This window comes from Loxodonta africana, chromosome 12, assembly GCF_030014295.1.
Source record: "Loxodonta africana isolate mLoxAfr1 chromosome 12, mLoxAfr1.hap2, whole genome shotgun sequence".
Classification (NCBI taxonomy): Eukaryota; Metazoa; Chordata; class Mammalia; order Proboscidea; family Elephantidae; genus Loxodonta; species Loxodonta africana.
Genome location: NC_087353.1, coordinates 54,825,004 through 54,841,364, shown reverse-complemented (window position 1 = coordinate 54,841,364; position 16,361 = coordinate 54,825,004). Strand labels below are relative to the sequence as shown.

Here is a 16,361-nt window from a genome sequence, read left to right as displayed (position 1 = left end):
TCACGGGAACAAGTAGCCGGCTGCTGGCGCTCCCCGGCGGGCGCTCTTCTGTGCGGTCGGCAATGGCCAACGTCTCAAAAAAGGTGTCGTGGTCCGGCCGCGACCTGGACGACGAGGAGGCGACGCCGCTGCTGCGGAGAACGGCGCAGCCCGGGGCGCCGTCCCTCGAGGGTACGCCGCTGCTGAACGGCGCCGGGCCCGCAGCCGCCCGCCAGGTGAGGCCGGGCGCCCTGGGAAACTGAGGCCTCGAGCCCCGAGGTTCCGGCCGTGTGGGACTTCCAGGCCTTGAACCGAGCCCCAGTCTGGCCACTGAGGGCGGCTCCGCGGCATTCCTGGAGGCTTGGCTCCCCTCGGCTGCCGGATGCCGCCTCGCAGTGCGATGGGAGGATCCGGAGGGCGTCGGCTGGCGTTGGGGCCTACGGCTTTGACAAGTGAGGGAGTTACACTACTGTGGCTCCCGAGGATCGAGGGTTTCTGTGGGCCAGGCCCGTTTTAATGTGCGCGTTACGGGACATAATCCCAGCTAATCTTCACAACAGCACTGCAGAATAAGTGGATGTGGTGTCCACATTTTAAAGATACGGAAATGGAGCCCCATATGGGCTCCGTAACTTGCCCGAGGTCTCGCTGGGTAAGTGGCAGCGCTAGCGTGGGAACCTGTTGTTGATGGGCGCCATCAAGTCGGTTCCGACTCCTAAAACCAAAAAACGCGCTGCCGTCAAGTCGATTTCGACTCATAGCGACCCTATAGGGCAGAGTAGGACTGTCCCATAGGGCTTCCAAGGAGCCCCTGGCGCATTCGAACTGCTGACCTTTTGGTTAGCAGCCGTAGCACTTAACCGCTATGCCACCAGGGTTTCCTTCCAGACTACTCCTAGCGACCCCATATAACAGTAGAGCTGCCACACAGGGTTTTCTAGGCTGTAATGTTTATGTGAAGAGTTTGCCAGGTCTTTCTCCTGTGGAGCTGCCCAACCACAAACCTTTTTGGTTAGCAGCTGAGCACTTAACTGTTGTGCCAACAGGCTCCTTAGCATGGGAACCTACAGCCTGGGATTCTGGGGTCTGGAGGAAGCCCTGGGGCATGTGACTAATAGGGCACGAGGGACAGGCAGTGCTTAGCATGAGACTCTGAGTTGGTTTTATGAGCGTGAATGGACACTAGCGAGTTTGCAGCTGTGTCCTTTGCAGCCGTAAAGCAAATTTATTCCTTTACATTTCCAAAATGGTTTTAAGAGCAAGTTTTCTGCTCCGGTGACTCTTTTGAAAATTACAGTGAATACACAAGGAATTTCGTTTTGTTTGGGTTTAGGGTTTTTGAATCCCAGGAAATTTTAGCAGTTTAAGTGGTAGCTTTTCTCTTTCAGTGAGAGTGACTGAGAAACTCTATCTGCCACCCTTATCCATGGGGATCAGTAGAGACACTCCTGTGGTCTTAGGAATGTTGAGCATTGGTACTCAGTTTCCCTTAACAGGAAATTGTAGTTGAAATATGCAGCCAAACGCACTAAACAACAAACCAGAGTGGTTGGAATGTCCCAGCATGGCAGCAACGTAGTGTGGGTCTTTAACCACATTCAAGGTTTGGAGAAAGATTTCAGTAAAATTTAGTTCTTCTCGTGTGTGTGTGTGTGTGTGTGTGAGGAGCCCTGGTAGCGCAATGGGTAAGCGCTCAGCTCCTAACTGAAAAGTTGGTGGATCGAACCCACCAGCAGCTCTGAGGGAGAAAAGACTTGGCATTTCAGCTCTGTCACATGGGGTCACTATGAGTCAGAATTGACTCCTTAGCATCTAACAAGAATGACAGATGCGTGTGTGTATGACATTTTGACAAACAATTTTGAGTTAATGGATTATTTTTGTTGATTATTTGGTGTTATGGTAGCTTTACCTTTTCTCCATTGGTTCTAGATTTGTCCTTTAACCACTTGTATGGTGTTTAAAGATTAGGAAGGACTGTTTCTGCAGAGCTTATACTTAATGTTTCCCCAGTCCCTGCAATGCATCAGGCACTGGGGATGAGAACTGGCTCTTTGCTGGTGGGAGGCAGCTTCGCCCCCTTCCAGTGACATAATCAACTGAAGTGCTTTCTATGCTCTGCATGAGAAGGGATCTAAAGTGCTAATTTTGGGTGGTGGAAACCTGGGTGATTTGTTATTTTCTCCTTGGTAAGTTTCTTTTTCCTTGTTTTAAAAGAAAGTGATTTGAAGTCCACAAGATAAAAGGATAATGCTAGCTTCCAGAGTTGGCAGGTAGAGAGGTTGGAGATCTTGAATGAGGCTAAGTTTGGGTTTGTTTCATGATCCCGTGTGGTTGGGGTTTCCTGCTTCTCCTTGCAAGTAGGTATGTTGTTGTTAGGCACCGTGGAGTTGATTCTGACTCATAGTGACCCCATGTGACAGAGTAGAATTGCCCCATAGGATTTCCTAGGCTGTGATCTTTGCGGGAGCAAATCATCAGCTCTTTTCTCCCACAGAGCCACTGGTAGGTTTGAACCGCCAACCTTTCAATTAGCAGCTGAGCATTTAACTGTTTGTTGCGCCACCAGGGCTACAAATAAGTATAAGAGTTGGGTTTTTTGGGAAAGAACTTGTTGATCTCTTCCAACCCTTTAAAAATCTTTGCAGGCTTTTTTGTTTTGTTTTTGTTTAATAGCAATTGATTGCTCTTAAACAGTGAGAAAATGCATCATGCACCTGCTTTGTGCTTGGCGACATGCAGTTTGCCTGGAACCAGAGGTGAATTAAAGCAGCTTCCTTCCCACTAGCTCCAGGCTCATGGGGAAGCTTGACAGGGAAAGAAATAGGCCCAGGGCACATGAGGACTGTGTGAGGGACCCTGAGAACAGGAGAAGGGACTTGCTTCACAGAGGGGACTTTGGACGCAGCATTTGAGTGGAAGGTTGGAATGCAGTGTGGGTAGAGAGGCTGGAAAGGGAGGTGGGGCCCAGCCCGCAGGGCATAGCATGTAGACTAGAGCCCAGCCTCGTGCAGACTACTGGGGATGGGGGCAGCTAGAGGCAGGCAGACTGGATAGGCCAGGTGCCACATGCCCCCAGAGGCTTCTGAGGCATTTGTACCAGGAGCCCTGCTCCGGACCATGGAGAGTCTCAGGCAAGTTGCACTGCCTCTGTGTGACTGGGTTTCCTCAGCTGCAAAAAAGTTAATGCATGTAAACTACTGAGCCCAGTGCTTGGCGCATAACACGTTCTCAGCCACGTTAGTTGTCATCGTTAGTGTTCAAACCAGCAACACAGAAGTAGTTCATCTTTGGGTCTTATGTTCATGGTACAACTCCATTGGCATCTGGTTTAATGTCTGGATGCTGCTTTTCCTTGGGGGCAGGGTGCCTGCTTTAGCCAGTGGCTAAGCTCATTGTTGAGCTCCATATGCTCCCCAGTGCTGGAGCTTCGGCTTCGGGAAGCTGTTCTCTGTCCAGACCAGCAGCAGCCCTGGGGGTGCCTTTCCAAGGACCTGGGGTTGGGGGAGCCTGCCCTGACCGCCCTCTGGTCCCTTGGGGTTTGTGGCAGGATTCCCAGAGCTGGGCAGTATAGGCACCTGTTTGGCATGGGACCAGCCCCACCAACACAAAACTTCTGCCTGGAAGTCGCTACTGAAGGCAGGGTGTGGCTGCTCAGGTGCTTGGTGGCAGGAGCAGGGATCACTGGGTGGGACAGGCTGGGAATGCATTTTGCCACACTCAGGCCCAACTTCATGCATAGCCTCAGCTGGGCCCAGACCCTGGTGGGCTTTTCCTCCCATCCCTGGGCCCAAGCTATTAAGTGTATCACTGCTCCTGCTCTGCTGGGATGGGGAGGGTGAGGCCAGCCATCAAGTCACAGTCATGTGTGAGGGCAGGACAGCGGGAGCAAGGGTCTTGAGAACTTACAAAGAGAAGCCTGTCTGAGCCAGGAGCAGATGGCTCCAGAGCAGGGATGGGACAGGATCTGTAAGTGCCAGGAACCTGCTTGGCAAAGCTGCATCTGAGACCCCAGCAGGGTGGGAAGCCCAGGTCAGTATTGGGGCTGAGCACTGGGATCTTGCGTCTCAGGGATCAGGGAGACCCCTGGGGGCTCCAGGCGGCTGCGACATCCTCAGAGTTCAGTGTAGAGCCTGGTGCACATAGGTGCACAGTGACTAGGATGCAGAGCAGGGCAGCCATGGTCTTTCAGTGCATTTTTAAATTTTTACATAACTGTAGATTCCTAGGAAGCTACAAAGGTAGCAGAGAGAGGCCCCACGTACCCTTCACCCAGTCTCCCCCCATGGTCACATCTATGTAATCGTAACATGGAGTCTCTGGGTACAAACGGTGAACATGCTCGCCTGCCAACTGAAAAGTTGGAGGTTGGAGTCCTCCCAGAGGCGTCTTGGAAGAAAAGCCTGGCAATCCACCTCCGAAAAATCAACCACCAAAAAAGGTTCTGCACTGGCACATGTGGGGTTGTAGTGAGCCAAAATCAACTCAAGGGCAACTGGTTGGAGGCCGTAGTGGTTCAGGGGTAGAATTCTCACCTTCCGTGTAGGACACTCAGATTCTATTCCCAGCCAATGCACCTCATGTGCAGCCACCGCCCATCTGTCAGTGAAGGCTTGTGTGTTGCTGTGATACTAAACAGATTTCAGTAGAGCTTCTAGACTAAGAACGGCTAGGAAGAAAGGCCTGACGATATTCTTCCAAAAATCAGCCAATGAGAATCCTATAGAGCGTAGTTCTACTCTGACACCCACTGCGTCGCCGTGAGTCAGAGTTGACTTGAGGGCACCTGGTTACTGGTTCGTTTTGCCATCAGTGATAAGTGAAGCAGAGACGGGCGGTCTGCTGTTTCCCTTGCACTCAGGAAGGCCGACTAGCAGGCAGGCATGCTGTCTACCTCTCACAGGGAACTTTCAGTTCCGCTTTGTTGGCTGCACAGCTGGCTTGTCTGTCTGCGCTCCATCTGGGGCCGGTCTACCACATGGACACATCCCTGAGAAATGTACTTGGTGTGTGGCGCCCGGGCTGGTGCAGGGCTGTGATACACTTTCTATCACACACCAGCATGCACACCCACCTCTGAGCCCTACTTGGGCGGCGGGGACCACAGCAGCACCCAGGCCTCCTGACTGGAGCCTGTTTCTGGTCCAGTACTTCCTTTGAGCTGGGGCCAGAGCAAGGCCCTCTGAGCGTGGCTGGAGCCACAGGCCCTGCACCTCACATTTCTCTCTGGACTCATCTGTTTGGGGGCATTGCTGATTATTCTTCAAAGAGAAGCATCCATCTTTTTTATTTACTAAACTGTCTTATTGACGTTTGGCAACACAAAACAGCCTGAGGTACTCAAGGACTTCACAGTGGCCTTACTGAGGAAAGTGCCAGAAGAGTTACAGGCACAAAGTGGAAAGTGCCTTGGGTGGTGATGACACATTGTCCGCAGGTGTCGTTGATGCCATGGGGGATGGGCCCAGCCGTGTGGAGGTGGTCTCTGCTCCCCCTCCCCACTGGCCAAGGGATTGAGGTCCTGCTGTCTCACCCTGCTATCTGGGGTAATCACCTGCCAGGACTCAGGGTCCTGCGACTCCAGATTCAGATGGTAGGGCTGCAGGGTTGCCCAGTTCTGTCCATGAGCCCCAGGGGCCAGAGCATTGGTTGTGGGCCTGGCAGCCAGCAGGAAGGCCACAGGGTCATTTTCTGGTGACAAAACCTGGAGTTTGAGTTGGTTCCTCCATCCTACTGGCTGTGTGCATGTGTGCGGCACGTGTGCATGTGGGTGCGTTCATGCCTGTGTGTGCATTTGTATGTGTGCCTGTGTGTGGATGTGCACACAAATGAGTGCATGCATGTGCATTCATGTTCACCTTGTGTGCAGGTGTGGGTGCGTATGTGTGTGGATGCACGCATGCATATGTGTGTATGCACATGCACACATGTGTACCTGTGCATCTGTGTGTTTGAGCGTTCAAATGTGCCTGTGCACGCGCGTGTTTTCATGCATATGAGTGCACATGTGTGCACAGATGTGCATGTGTGTAGAGAAGTCCCAGACCAGGGCACCCTTTCCCTAGCATGCCACGCCCAGACATGGCCTGGGCTGGGAGGGTGGCGCTAGCACCCCAGGGTGGATTGAGGCATGTGGAGCCAGTGTGGGCCCAGTGAGGCCACGCTGGAGAAGTCTCCCTGGAGATGAGGGCGGCTGAGCAAGCCCCCAGGACAAGCAGGGAGGGGTCCCAGTGGGGGCACAGGGCATGGTCAACTGGGAGGACGCAGGCTTAGCTGTGGTGGCACTGTTGGGCTTCCCTCCTGGTGACAGCAGGTCTGTTAGCCTGTCTGTGAGGTCACCTGGGACACCCGCGGAGGGTGGGAAACTTCAGGTGAGGGCAGCCCAGTCTCCACTCTAGGGGCCTCGCTGCTCATCACCAGGCTGTGGGCCCCTGTGCAGCACTCCCACAGAATACAGGTGGTGGGACAGTGCCCAGAGTGACACACTCCTGTGTCCCTGCGCCTCACCATCCCCTTCTCCTTCCAGCTGCCCCACTCGGCGTTTTTTCGGATTGGACAGATGAGCAACGTGGAGCTGGACGACGAGCTCCTTGACCCGGTGAGTGGGCAAGTGGTGGGACAGACTGCTGGGGCCGAGGGGACGGCAGCCAGGAGGCTCTCTGAGACCCAGTGACTACAGAGATAGAGTGCAGAGCCAGGCCAGGGTGAGTGTGGCATGCTGGGGGATGGGAGTCTGACTCCCAGGGGGCTAGACAGCAGTAGAGAGTAAGGGGGCAGCATCTCTGACCTCAGTGTAGACTCACCCGATCCCCAGAGCAAGCCCCCACCTTACGCTCGGGCCCACTGCCCACAGTCACCGCTGCATGGGTAAGGTTCTGAGCCCCCAGCAGCAGAGCTTGTGTCTCACCTTCCCGTTAGGGTGTTTTGGCCAGGGTAACCTTGTCTCAAAGAAGTTGTACCTGCAGCAAAACTGGCACCTTAGCTTAGATGAGTGGAACCGAAAGCACTCGTGTTGTAGCGGAATTACTAAAGCCTCTGGGCAGACAGCAGTCTGCTGGTCGCGATTTACCTCTGTGAACCTCGATTGTCTATGCGGGCGCCCACCCTTTCCCCATCCTGTCTGCCCTTCTCGAGCCCCTGACACACCACTTAGGGGACCCAGTGCCCAGTTGCACAGCCCTTGGGTCCTGTTTCTGCTGCCTGCTTCCTTGGCCCTGCCGTCGTGGGCTGGGCGTCCCGGGGGCGCTGGGCCACCTGGGGGTATGTGAGGATGTCGTAGCGTGTGCCAGAACTTTGTTTCTCTTTATGGCTGAATAGTATCCTGTTGTGCAGATGGACACATCGTGTTTGTCCATCATCCACTGATGGGCACTTAAGCTGTCTCCACCTTTTGGCTGTAGTGAACAGTACCACTATGAGCATTGGAGTGCACGTATCTGCGTTGCTGCTTTCAGGTCCCCTGGGTACGTGCCTAGGAGTGGAATTGCTGGGTCATGTGGTAACTTTATGTGTAACTGAGGAACCAACAGACTGTTTTCCACAGTGATTGTGCCAGTCGCCAGCTTACATTCCCACCAGCAGTGGATGCGGGCTCTGATTTCCCCACGTCCTTGCCAACACTTGCTGTTATAGCCATCCGTGTGGGTGTGTCTCTTGAAGTGACCGTGTGGGTTTTGTTTTCTGTTCTTTTGCTGTGGGGTGTCACATCGATTGGCTAAACCAGACCTGAGTCCCTGGACAAACCCCACTTGCTCACGGTATTGCTGGGTTCGGTTTACAGCATCTTGTTGAGGATTTTTGCACCCACATTCAAAAAGGGTATTGGTCTGTAGTTTTCTTGTGAGGTCTTTGGTTTTGATGGCAAGATCCTGCTGGCTCCAGGGGGTGCGTGGGGACGTGTCCCTCTTCCTTTCTCATGTCTTGTTGGTCATGTGGGCATCTCTCCCCTCCCTCTACAGGGAATGGACCCTCCTCAGCCCTTCCCCAGGGAGATCCCGCATAACGAGAAGCTGCTCTCCCTGAAGTATGAGGTGAGCCCTCACATGCATGTCCAACCTGTCCAGCCCTGGGGCCACTGATCCCCAGGCCCTGGGCCCCAGCCGGCACTGACGGTGACCTGCTGTCTCCCCACCATGTCCCACAGAGCCTGGACTATGACAACAGCGAGAATCAGCTGTTCTTGGAGGAGGAGCGGCGCATCAACCACACAGTGAGTAAGGCCTGGGCACTGCTCCCTCGGCTGCTGCCTAGCATTTTAGGCCACACTTTGTTATCTGGAGCCCTGTTCCTGCTCTTCCCTGCATGGGTATTGCTTGGCCCCCCGGTACAGGTCACAGCCACAGTAGCCAAGATGCCAGATCCAGTGGCACATGTTTCAGTAGCTGACTATGAGTTTGCTGGGAAGGCCAGCCCCTTCCCTGCAGGGTCCCTGCCCCATTGGGCCCCCCACCCCATAGGGCCCCTTTCCAGGTGGGCTCTGGCAGCTGCCTTGTTGTGAGATTCTGGTGGAGCTGCCCTTTGTGGCTCTCGGGGTCACAAGCACAGCATGCTGTGCACGGTGTGGCCTTCAGGGTCTCGGGCCTGCAGGCAGCTTGAGCTCGTCACGCCATCACCAGAGCAGCCATGACGGGCCCCCACCCCCGCACAGGCCTTCCGGACGGTGGAGATCAAGCGCTGGGTCATCTGTGCTCTCATTGGCATCCTCACCGGCCTGGTGGCCTGCTTCATCGACATTGTGGTGGAGAACCTGGCGGGGCTCAAGTACAGGGTTGTCAAGGACAGTATCCTTGGGCCATGTCACCCAGCATGGACCTCGCAGCACGGCCTTCCCTGTGGGCAGGGGCCTGCTGAGCCCGGCAATGTGCCGTGCTCTTGAGGGCTCTGACAGGTTGTGTGATATCTATGGAAGGTATATTTGGAGCCCAGGGCCTTCTGGCCGCCTTGTCGGTTGTGGCCCAACAGGGCCTGTGTCCATCAAGCCAGGAGCCATGCTCGGGCCTCCACCCAGCCACGTAGGGGGGCAGGCGGGTGGGTAGGGAGCTTCAGGTCCTGTGGTGAGCTGCCTTCCTTGACGAGTGGAGACATCGACAAGTTCACGGAGAAAGGGGGCCTGTCCTTCTCCCTCCTGCTGTGGGCAACGCTCAATTCCGCCTTCGTGCTCTTGGGCTCGCTCATCGTTGCCTTCGTTGAGGTATGAGGCTCCCCAGTGCCTCGGGGCTGGAAGGTCTCAGTGGAGGGCTGCGACTCCCCCAGTCCACGTACTTCCCCCCTTGTGGTTCTGTAGATGAGGGGTCTCGTGGTTAGATGTGGCAGGATCATTGTGTGGACATAATGTTTTTAGTAAAAACAAAAAATACATCTGGGTCTCCACAGCCCGGGCCCCCAGCAGTACTGCCTCTGTTCCACTGCCACAGCCATGCAAGCACCACATCCACACATAGCCAGGGCCCTGCAAGTGGCAGGCATCGGGAGCTAGGTGTCAGGGTGCTCTGGTGACAAGGTCTCAGGAGCAGGACAGACCCATTCCAGGTACAGGTGGAGGAAGGAGCTGGAACCCGGCTCTCACAGGTGAAACAGTGGCCCGAGGTTGGGCTTCTCCTGGCTCTCTCATGTCAGCCCATCTCCCAGAGTCCTCCTCTCCCCTGGGCCTGCCTCTTCTCTGCCCCTCAACCCCCATCCTGGTGTGTTGGGGAGAGAAGGGGCTGCGTCCAGAAGCTCCTGCAGGTGCAGCGTAGTGGCCCGTCTCTGGCACATGACATGAGCCCCCCCATCTGGGGACATCCCCACCGTGGCCTCTGTCCGTCGCAACATGGGTTCCTCTGTCTCCACTCTCTGTGTCTTTTATGGACCCCCTGGGAGAGGGGAGGACAAGGGATTTTCCCTCGGCCAGGCTGGGCTTCCCCCATCAGTGTAGACCCTCACTCTTGCAGCCGGTGGCAGCGGGTAGCGGCATCCCCCAGATCAAGTGCTTTCTCAACGGGGTGAAGATCCCCCACGTGGTGCGGCTCAAGGTAGGCATGAGGTGGCCGGGGGCAGTGCCCCACATTGCCATGGCCTGAGGAGGGTTGTGCAGGAGCAGCACCCATGGGGCATGTGGGCTTGGGAAGGGGCTGGGGGGCCCCAGAGTACAGCAAGTGAGTGGGCAGGAAATGACCAGGAGGCATGGGGAGGGGCAGGTAATTGCAGCTGGTTGTGGCATGCACTATGGGGCACAGGGTAAGCTTGAAGATGCGGGAAGGGGGGATGGAGCCAATGGGGGCCAGAGCCTGGCTGTGGCTTCTGTACCACAGGCACCTCTGACCATGGCCATGTTGCCGGTGCAAGTTTGGCCCCAGTTCAGCGTTTGTCTCAGTCACAGATGACACTCTTTCTCCTTATGTCCCAGACCCTGGTGATCAAGGTGTCAGGGGTGATCCTGTCTGTGGTGGGCGGCCTGGCTGTTGGAAAGGTAATGCACCTGTGCCACCCCTCCCAGCGTTGTTTCTCCCATCGGCGCCTGCAGCAGCTCAGGCCATCACCTCGCTGAGTGCCCTGCCTTTCAGGAAGGGCCCATGATCCATTCGGGCTCCGTGATTGCCGCCGGCATCTCCCAGGGCAGGTCCACTTCGCTGAAGCGCGACTTCAAGGTGGGTTCCACCCGCCCCGGTGCAAATGTGGACACCTAGGTGGGCGTAAGGCTGTGGCGTCTGGGGGCCTAGTGCCTGCTGCAGGGACATACTTCCCCAGGACCTACTGGCTCTTCCCTGAGCTCCTCCAGGCAGAGAGAGCACTCGAGGACACCGTTCCTGTGGCTCCTGCTATGCGGGCCTGGCCCCGCCTGCCCCAAGGGCCCTGCTGCTCTGCCCCTCTGACGCTCCCCCGTGGTCTCGACACAGCCTCGAACCCTTCAGTGGCAGAGCCTCCATTACTGGTCGTCCTTTGAAGTGAAAGCCCTTGCAGGATACACGCTGTGTGTGTTTTGTGGGGGTGGTGGGGGGGACGCGTTGGCTTCAGTTTTCGGAATATTTAACCCATGCAGCTGGCAGACTGTGGAACCCCATAAGAGTCCTCATGGGACCTGGTCCATGAACCCCCTGAGTCGTCCCTTCCCTGTTCCTTCTCCCTCCCTCCTGTCTTGGTGGTACAAGACGACCACCTTCCTTCTGAGAGCAGTGCTTCGGAGGGCCTGGGTGAGCCCTTTGTTCCTCTGCTCCCGCTCTAGATCTTCGAATACTTCCGCAGAGACACGGAGAAGCGGGACTTTGTTTCTGCAGGAGCTGCGGCTGGTGTCTCAGCCGCATTCGGGGCCCCCGTGGGTAAGAGGAGCCAGCTCGTTGCCCCTCAGGGTAGCTCTGCCCCACCCGGCTATGGGGGAGACTTGCCCATGTGCTGGGGGATGTGCCTGGGGCATCAGCTCCCTGTGCATTGTGGGCTATGAATGGGTCACTGTGGGACGGTGGGAGGTGGCGGCTGTGGAGTGGGCACACCCCTGCTCCCTGACAGCTCCTGACTGATGAGACCCCAGCTCCCTCGGGTCTTGGGCGTGGACCCCGGTCCACCTTGCAACCCTGGGGATGGCATGTGCATATTAGGGCTGCCCTGGCCTTTCCAGGCGGCGTCCTATTCAGCTTGGAGGAAGGCGCTTCCTTCTGGAATCAGTTCCTGACCTGGAGGATTGTAAGTGCCACCCTCGCCCACCCCTCATCCAAGTTGGGGGTCCTCACCCCGGCTTCTCCTTCAGTGTCAGGGCCTCAGGCCTGTCCTTCTGTTGGGGCTGAGTTCCACAGGGCTCCATGCACCCCTCCCCCAGTCATCTGATTTCAGAGCGCTGGCTGTCCTTTCCCCACCGAGCTTACTGTTAGTCCTGGAAATTGGCCATTGTGTCCCCACCGCCCTTTTGGGCTCCCGTGGTGGGATAGAGTGGATCTGTGGACCCCAAACTGCACACCCTTCTCACCTGTTCACACCAACTGTCATCACTCATCCAGACGTGGCCAGGGGCCAACCTTGCCCAGCCACCGTCTCTGACCATGTGGTACCCCAGCCAGCCTGACACCATGTCCCTCCCTCCCCTTGGTGGGGTCTCCCCCTGAGCCCCCTCTCCCTTGGCCCCACTCCCATGATCTGGGCTCTTGGTCTTCTGAGGCCCTGACGCTGGTCCCTGGTGCTATCTCCCTGCCCAGTTCTTTGCCTCCATGATCTCCACTTTCACCCTGAACTTTGTGCTCAGCATCTACCATGGGAACATATGGGACCTCTCCAGCCCAGGCCTCATCAACTTCGGGAGGTTCGACACTGAGGTAACTACTGGGCTGCCCTGCTGCTCCACATGCCATACTCTGCGGTACAGGGCCACATCCTCGAGGCCCCACGGGAGGTTGGAGCTTTTGGAAGCATCTAGCTCTTAGCTCTGATCTGGGCCCTTGTTTATAAGCTCCAGTTTCCTGGAGGTGAGATGCTCTGCCAGGGAAGGGCTCATGAGAGCAGACTGCAGGCTAGGACGCCCTGTTGCCCCTGGGCCAGGAAGGCAGCAGAGGGTCTGGCAGTGGACCAGCTGCCACACACAGCTGTGTGTCCTGAGCTATGTGAGCTCAGGATGGCACATGGGCAGCCTCCACATCCAGAGCGACAATGGATTCAGGCCAGCCCTCGCAGGGTGGTTGGCCACGTGCTGTAAAACCCCTGTGCTTCAGGAACACAGGTACCAGTCTCTGTGCTGAGAACTCACTCCCTGGCAGGTCCACACACAAGGATGCACTGGAGTCCTTGGCGAGGGTGGGGACCCCATGTTCCAGCAGTGCCATCTCCCACTCGCTGCTCCCCAACTGCCTTATTGGCAGTGCCCCAAATCACCCCTTACAGGTCATAAATTCTGGTCAGGAAGTGGTCAACACCTCAAAAAAGTAGAGACCATTTGGTGTGTGAGGAGGACGCACTCCGTCAGCCCCTGCCACCTGCTCCCCAGTGACAAATATTTTGGGAGTTTCCAAAGTGCATGGGCAAATCTGTGATGTCACCTCCACATCCTCACAGCCTCTACTCCCCTTTTCTCTGCCCAGAAAATGGTGTACACCATCCACGAGATCCCCATCTTCATCGCCATGGGCGTTGTTGGTGAGCCCCTGCCCCTCCCTCGCTGCCTGTGGGGGTGCCTTCCTGGGGCTGCTCTTGAGATGATGCACCTTGTGGGGCTGGGGCCTCCCCTGTGTGGGTGTAGGGCCAGGGAGGGGCTCCAGAGAGGGGCACCCAGGAGGCCGCTCCATCCCTATCCATCCTCCTTATCCATCCATCTGTGTTCACGGGGGACCCCCCCACAGAGCAGCGGCCCGGAGGCCTTGTTCCCTGGCGCATCCCTTCACGTCTCCATCCTTGCTCCTCAGTATGTGCTCACAGGTGACCTCTGCAGGACAGCAGCCCAGGGCTGTGTTCCCTGGCCCTTCCCTTCCTTTTCTCTCCATAAAAGGAAAAGCACAGGGAGAATCTGGGCTTTTACCCGAAGTTTGAGTGGGTCTGGGAAGCATGTGCTTCTCTAGGAAAGCTCTCCCCTGAGGAGGCGAGCATTTGGGGGGTGAGGGAGTCTTCTTCTGAGTGTGGTGGTGCAGACAGGCTTTTGCAGGCTTTGCCTCACCCTGGTCCCTCTGCACAGCTCTTGGGGGGGTTTTCTGCCACCAGAGGACCAGAAGCCCCGCTCCCGCTCCAGGGCCCACAGGCAGTATTGGGGAGTGTGGTCAGTGTCAGGTGGCACAGGCGGTGTTAGAGGGTACATGGGCAGTACTGGAGAGCGTGGGTGGTATCGGCACACAGGCAGTACTAGGGTGCACGGCGGGTACTGGGATGCGTGGGTGCTGTCGGGGCACACAGGCAGTACTGGGGAACAGGGGTGTATGGGCAGTGTAAGGGCACACAGGCAGTACTGGAGTGCATGGGTAATGTGAGGGCGCACAGGCAGTACTGGGGTACACAGGTGGTGTTGGGGTGCACAGGCAGTGGTGGAGTGCATGGGTGGTGTCAGGGCACACGGGCAGTACTGGGGAGCATGGGTGGTGTCAGAGTACACAGGCAGTGCTGGGGTGCATTGGGGCAGTGTGGGTGCAGTCTGAGTGCACCCAGTCCCTCCTGTGCTCTCTGTCTTCTCTCTGGTCGCTGGTCACAGGGGGTGTCCTCGGGGCTGTGTTCAACGCCTTGAACTACTGGCTGACGATGTTCCGGATCAGGTGAGACCCGGACCTGTGTGCTGTGCTGACAGTGCAGGGCTTTCCGCAGGGGTGAAAGGCTGCATGTCTTGTGTTCTGTGGCGCTGCTGACCAAGCTTCAAAGAGAGTGAGCATATCTGAGTGGGGCATGCTCCCGGGGAGGATGAGAGGGAGAGCAGCTGAGGCTGGAGGGCATGTTGGAGGGACTGCAGTACTGCTGGTTGAAGGAGGTGATGACCCCTCACGCATGGGCTGGCCTCCTAGGCACGTGGACCCTGTGGCTTGGTGCCGTGCTCCTCCGGGGCCTCTGCCTCCAGCCCAGGCTTAGGGCCTGCGGGCAGTGAGTCTTCACCTTGACCCACCAGTCGAGACGCAACGCGTTTCTCTTGCTCTTGCCCCTGGTCTACGTGGTGTGTGGACAGCTGGCACCCCAGGGGAGAAGCTGTACCAGGGACACCCGGGGGTCGGGGTGGATGGAGAAGTAAACCTGAGTCTGGAGGTGCTGGTGGCCAGTGGAATGAAGTTGTGGGGGGCTCTGCCTGTGGAGGGGGTGTGTGGTGTGTCTGCACGTGTGTGTGGTATGTTTATATGTGTGCATGTACGTCATGTGCCTGTGCGTGTGTCTTAGTTACCTAGTGCTGCTGTAACAGAAAAGTGAGTGGCTTTAATAAACAAATTTATTTTCTCAGTTTAGGAGGCTAGAAGTCCAAATTTAGGGCATAGGCTCTAAGGGAAGACTTTCTCTCTCTGCCAGCCCTGGGGGGGGAAGGTCCTTGTCTCTGAGTCAGTTTATGCTTCCTAGTTCCTTGGAGATCTCCATGTGTCTTGGTAGCTATCTTACCCCATTTCTGTTTGTGTTTATTTAATCTTTTTTGTATATCAAAAGAGATCAACTCAAGATACACCCTACACTAATCCTGCTTTATTAACGTAAACAGCCCATTCACAAATGGAACTATAACCACAGACAGAAGTTAGGATTTACAACACATTTTGGGGGGACACAGTTCAGTTCATAACATTCTATCCTTTGACCCTCAAAAACTGCCACCTGTAAAACACAGTTCACCCTGTTACATCATCCTAAAAGTCATAAATACAAGTCCAAGATCTTATTTTCTGAATCATCTGTATCAGATATGGGTGAAACATTAGGCGTATGCCATCCTGGGGCAAAATACTTTTTCATCTGTGAACCTGTAAATCTAGACTACAAATTGTTTCCAAAGTACAGTGGTGGAACAGGCACAAGGTAGATATTTGCATTACAAACGGGAGAAATTGGAGGGAAGGAAGTGATAACAGGCACCCAACCCAGTGCCATCGAGTCGATTCTGACTCACAGCAACCCTACAGGACAGAGTAGAACTGCCCCAAAGAGTTTCCAAGGAGCACCTGGTGGATTCAAACTGCCAACGCTTTGGTTAGCAGCCATAGCACTTAACCACTATATCACCAGGATTTCCAACGGGCACCCAGCAAGTCCAAAACCCAGCAGAACAAATTACATTAGCTCTCAAAGCTCGAAAATAATCCTCTTTTCTCTGAGACCATCTGGGCAATGGCCCTGCCCTCTGGATTCTGGGTGGAAGCCTTGGGCTTCAGCTTCTCCTTCCATACCCAATGGGGAGGCAACTCTGCTGTCCTGGCTTTGGCTGGCCACGTTCTCCTAGTTCATCTGAGTGGTGACTCTACCCCCTTGGCTCCAGCAGGCCCCATTCTTCTCCCCTTAGGCATGGCAGCCCCCCCCCTCCAATCTTCGGGCAGCGGCCCCATCCCCCTGGCACTGATGAGTGATAGCCCCACCCTCTGGAACCAAGTTGATGAAGATCAATTCTTTGAAACCTAGGAGGCTGTGACTCCACCCTTCGAAACTGAGAAGGCCCTGCTTCCCATGCATCTTCCAGCAGTTCTGGTCTCTGAGCTGCTCCAGGAATGGTCCTTTTCTCTTTTTGGAGGACAACAGATGTAGCTCATTTGGCCTGTTTCCTGCCTGTAGAATTCCAAGAGGCAGACAATGTTCTTTTTCTTTTTTCTCTGTCCCCTTCAGTCTAAGCTACTGGGGGCTTCTGCTGTGGTAGTTGGTTAGATCCATCAGTCATAGGCTTAGTCTCTTTGACAAAAGATTGTGTAGCCATGTCCTTGGTGAATATCCCAGGACATGTGTACTTAGTTTGTACAACCTCTAAGTTCTATTTTCACACATAATTC

At 55.7% G+C, this 16,361-nt stretch overlaps 1 protein-coding gene across 5 annotated transcripts in view; it reads left to right on the top strand.

The window, feature by feature from the left end:
• Window positions 1-4: 4 nt before the first annotated feature.
• The window catches only part of CLCN7 (chloride voltage-gated channel 7), a 24,401-nt gene continuing 8,044 nt past the window's right edge, over window positions 5-16,361 (top strand). For 2 of the 5 annotated variants that reach the window (XM_010597434.3, XM_010597433.3), the window contains exons 1-14: window positions 7-215; window positions 6,506-6,577; window positions 7,938-8,009; window positions 8,123-8,188; window positions 8,627-8,759; window positions 9,060-9,169; window positions 9,909-9,989; window positions 10,364-10,426; window positions 10,521-10,604; window positions 11,180-11,273; window positions 11,570-11,634; window positions 12,141-12,257; window positions 13,017-13,071; window positions 14,111-14,171. In XM_010597434.3, coding sequence (XP_010595736.2) covers window positions 63-215; window positions 6,506-6,577; window positions 7,938-8,009; window positions 8,123-8,188; window positions 8,627-8,759; window positions 9,060-9,169; window positions 9,909-9,989; window positions 10,364-10,426; window positions 10,521-10,604; window positions 11,180-11,273; window positions 11,570-11,634; window positions 12,141-12,257; window positions 13,017-13,071; window positions 14,111-14,171 — 1,226 coding nt within the window. In that variant the 5' untranslated portion in view covers window positions 7-62. Of the gene's footprint in view, window positions 216-6,505; window positions 6,578-6,597; window positions 7,443-7,937; window positions 8,010-8,122; window positions 8,189-8,626; window positions 8,760-9,059; window positions 9,170-9,908; window positions 9,990-10,363; window positions 10,427-10,520; window positions 10,605-11,179; window positions 11,274-11,569; window positions 11,635-12,140; window positions 12,258-13,016; window positions 13,072-14,110; window positions 14,172-16,361 lie in introns of those variants that run through there. The other 3 variants (XM_003417781.4, XM_023557551.2, XM_023557552.2) reach the window with 3 other exon arrangements.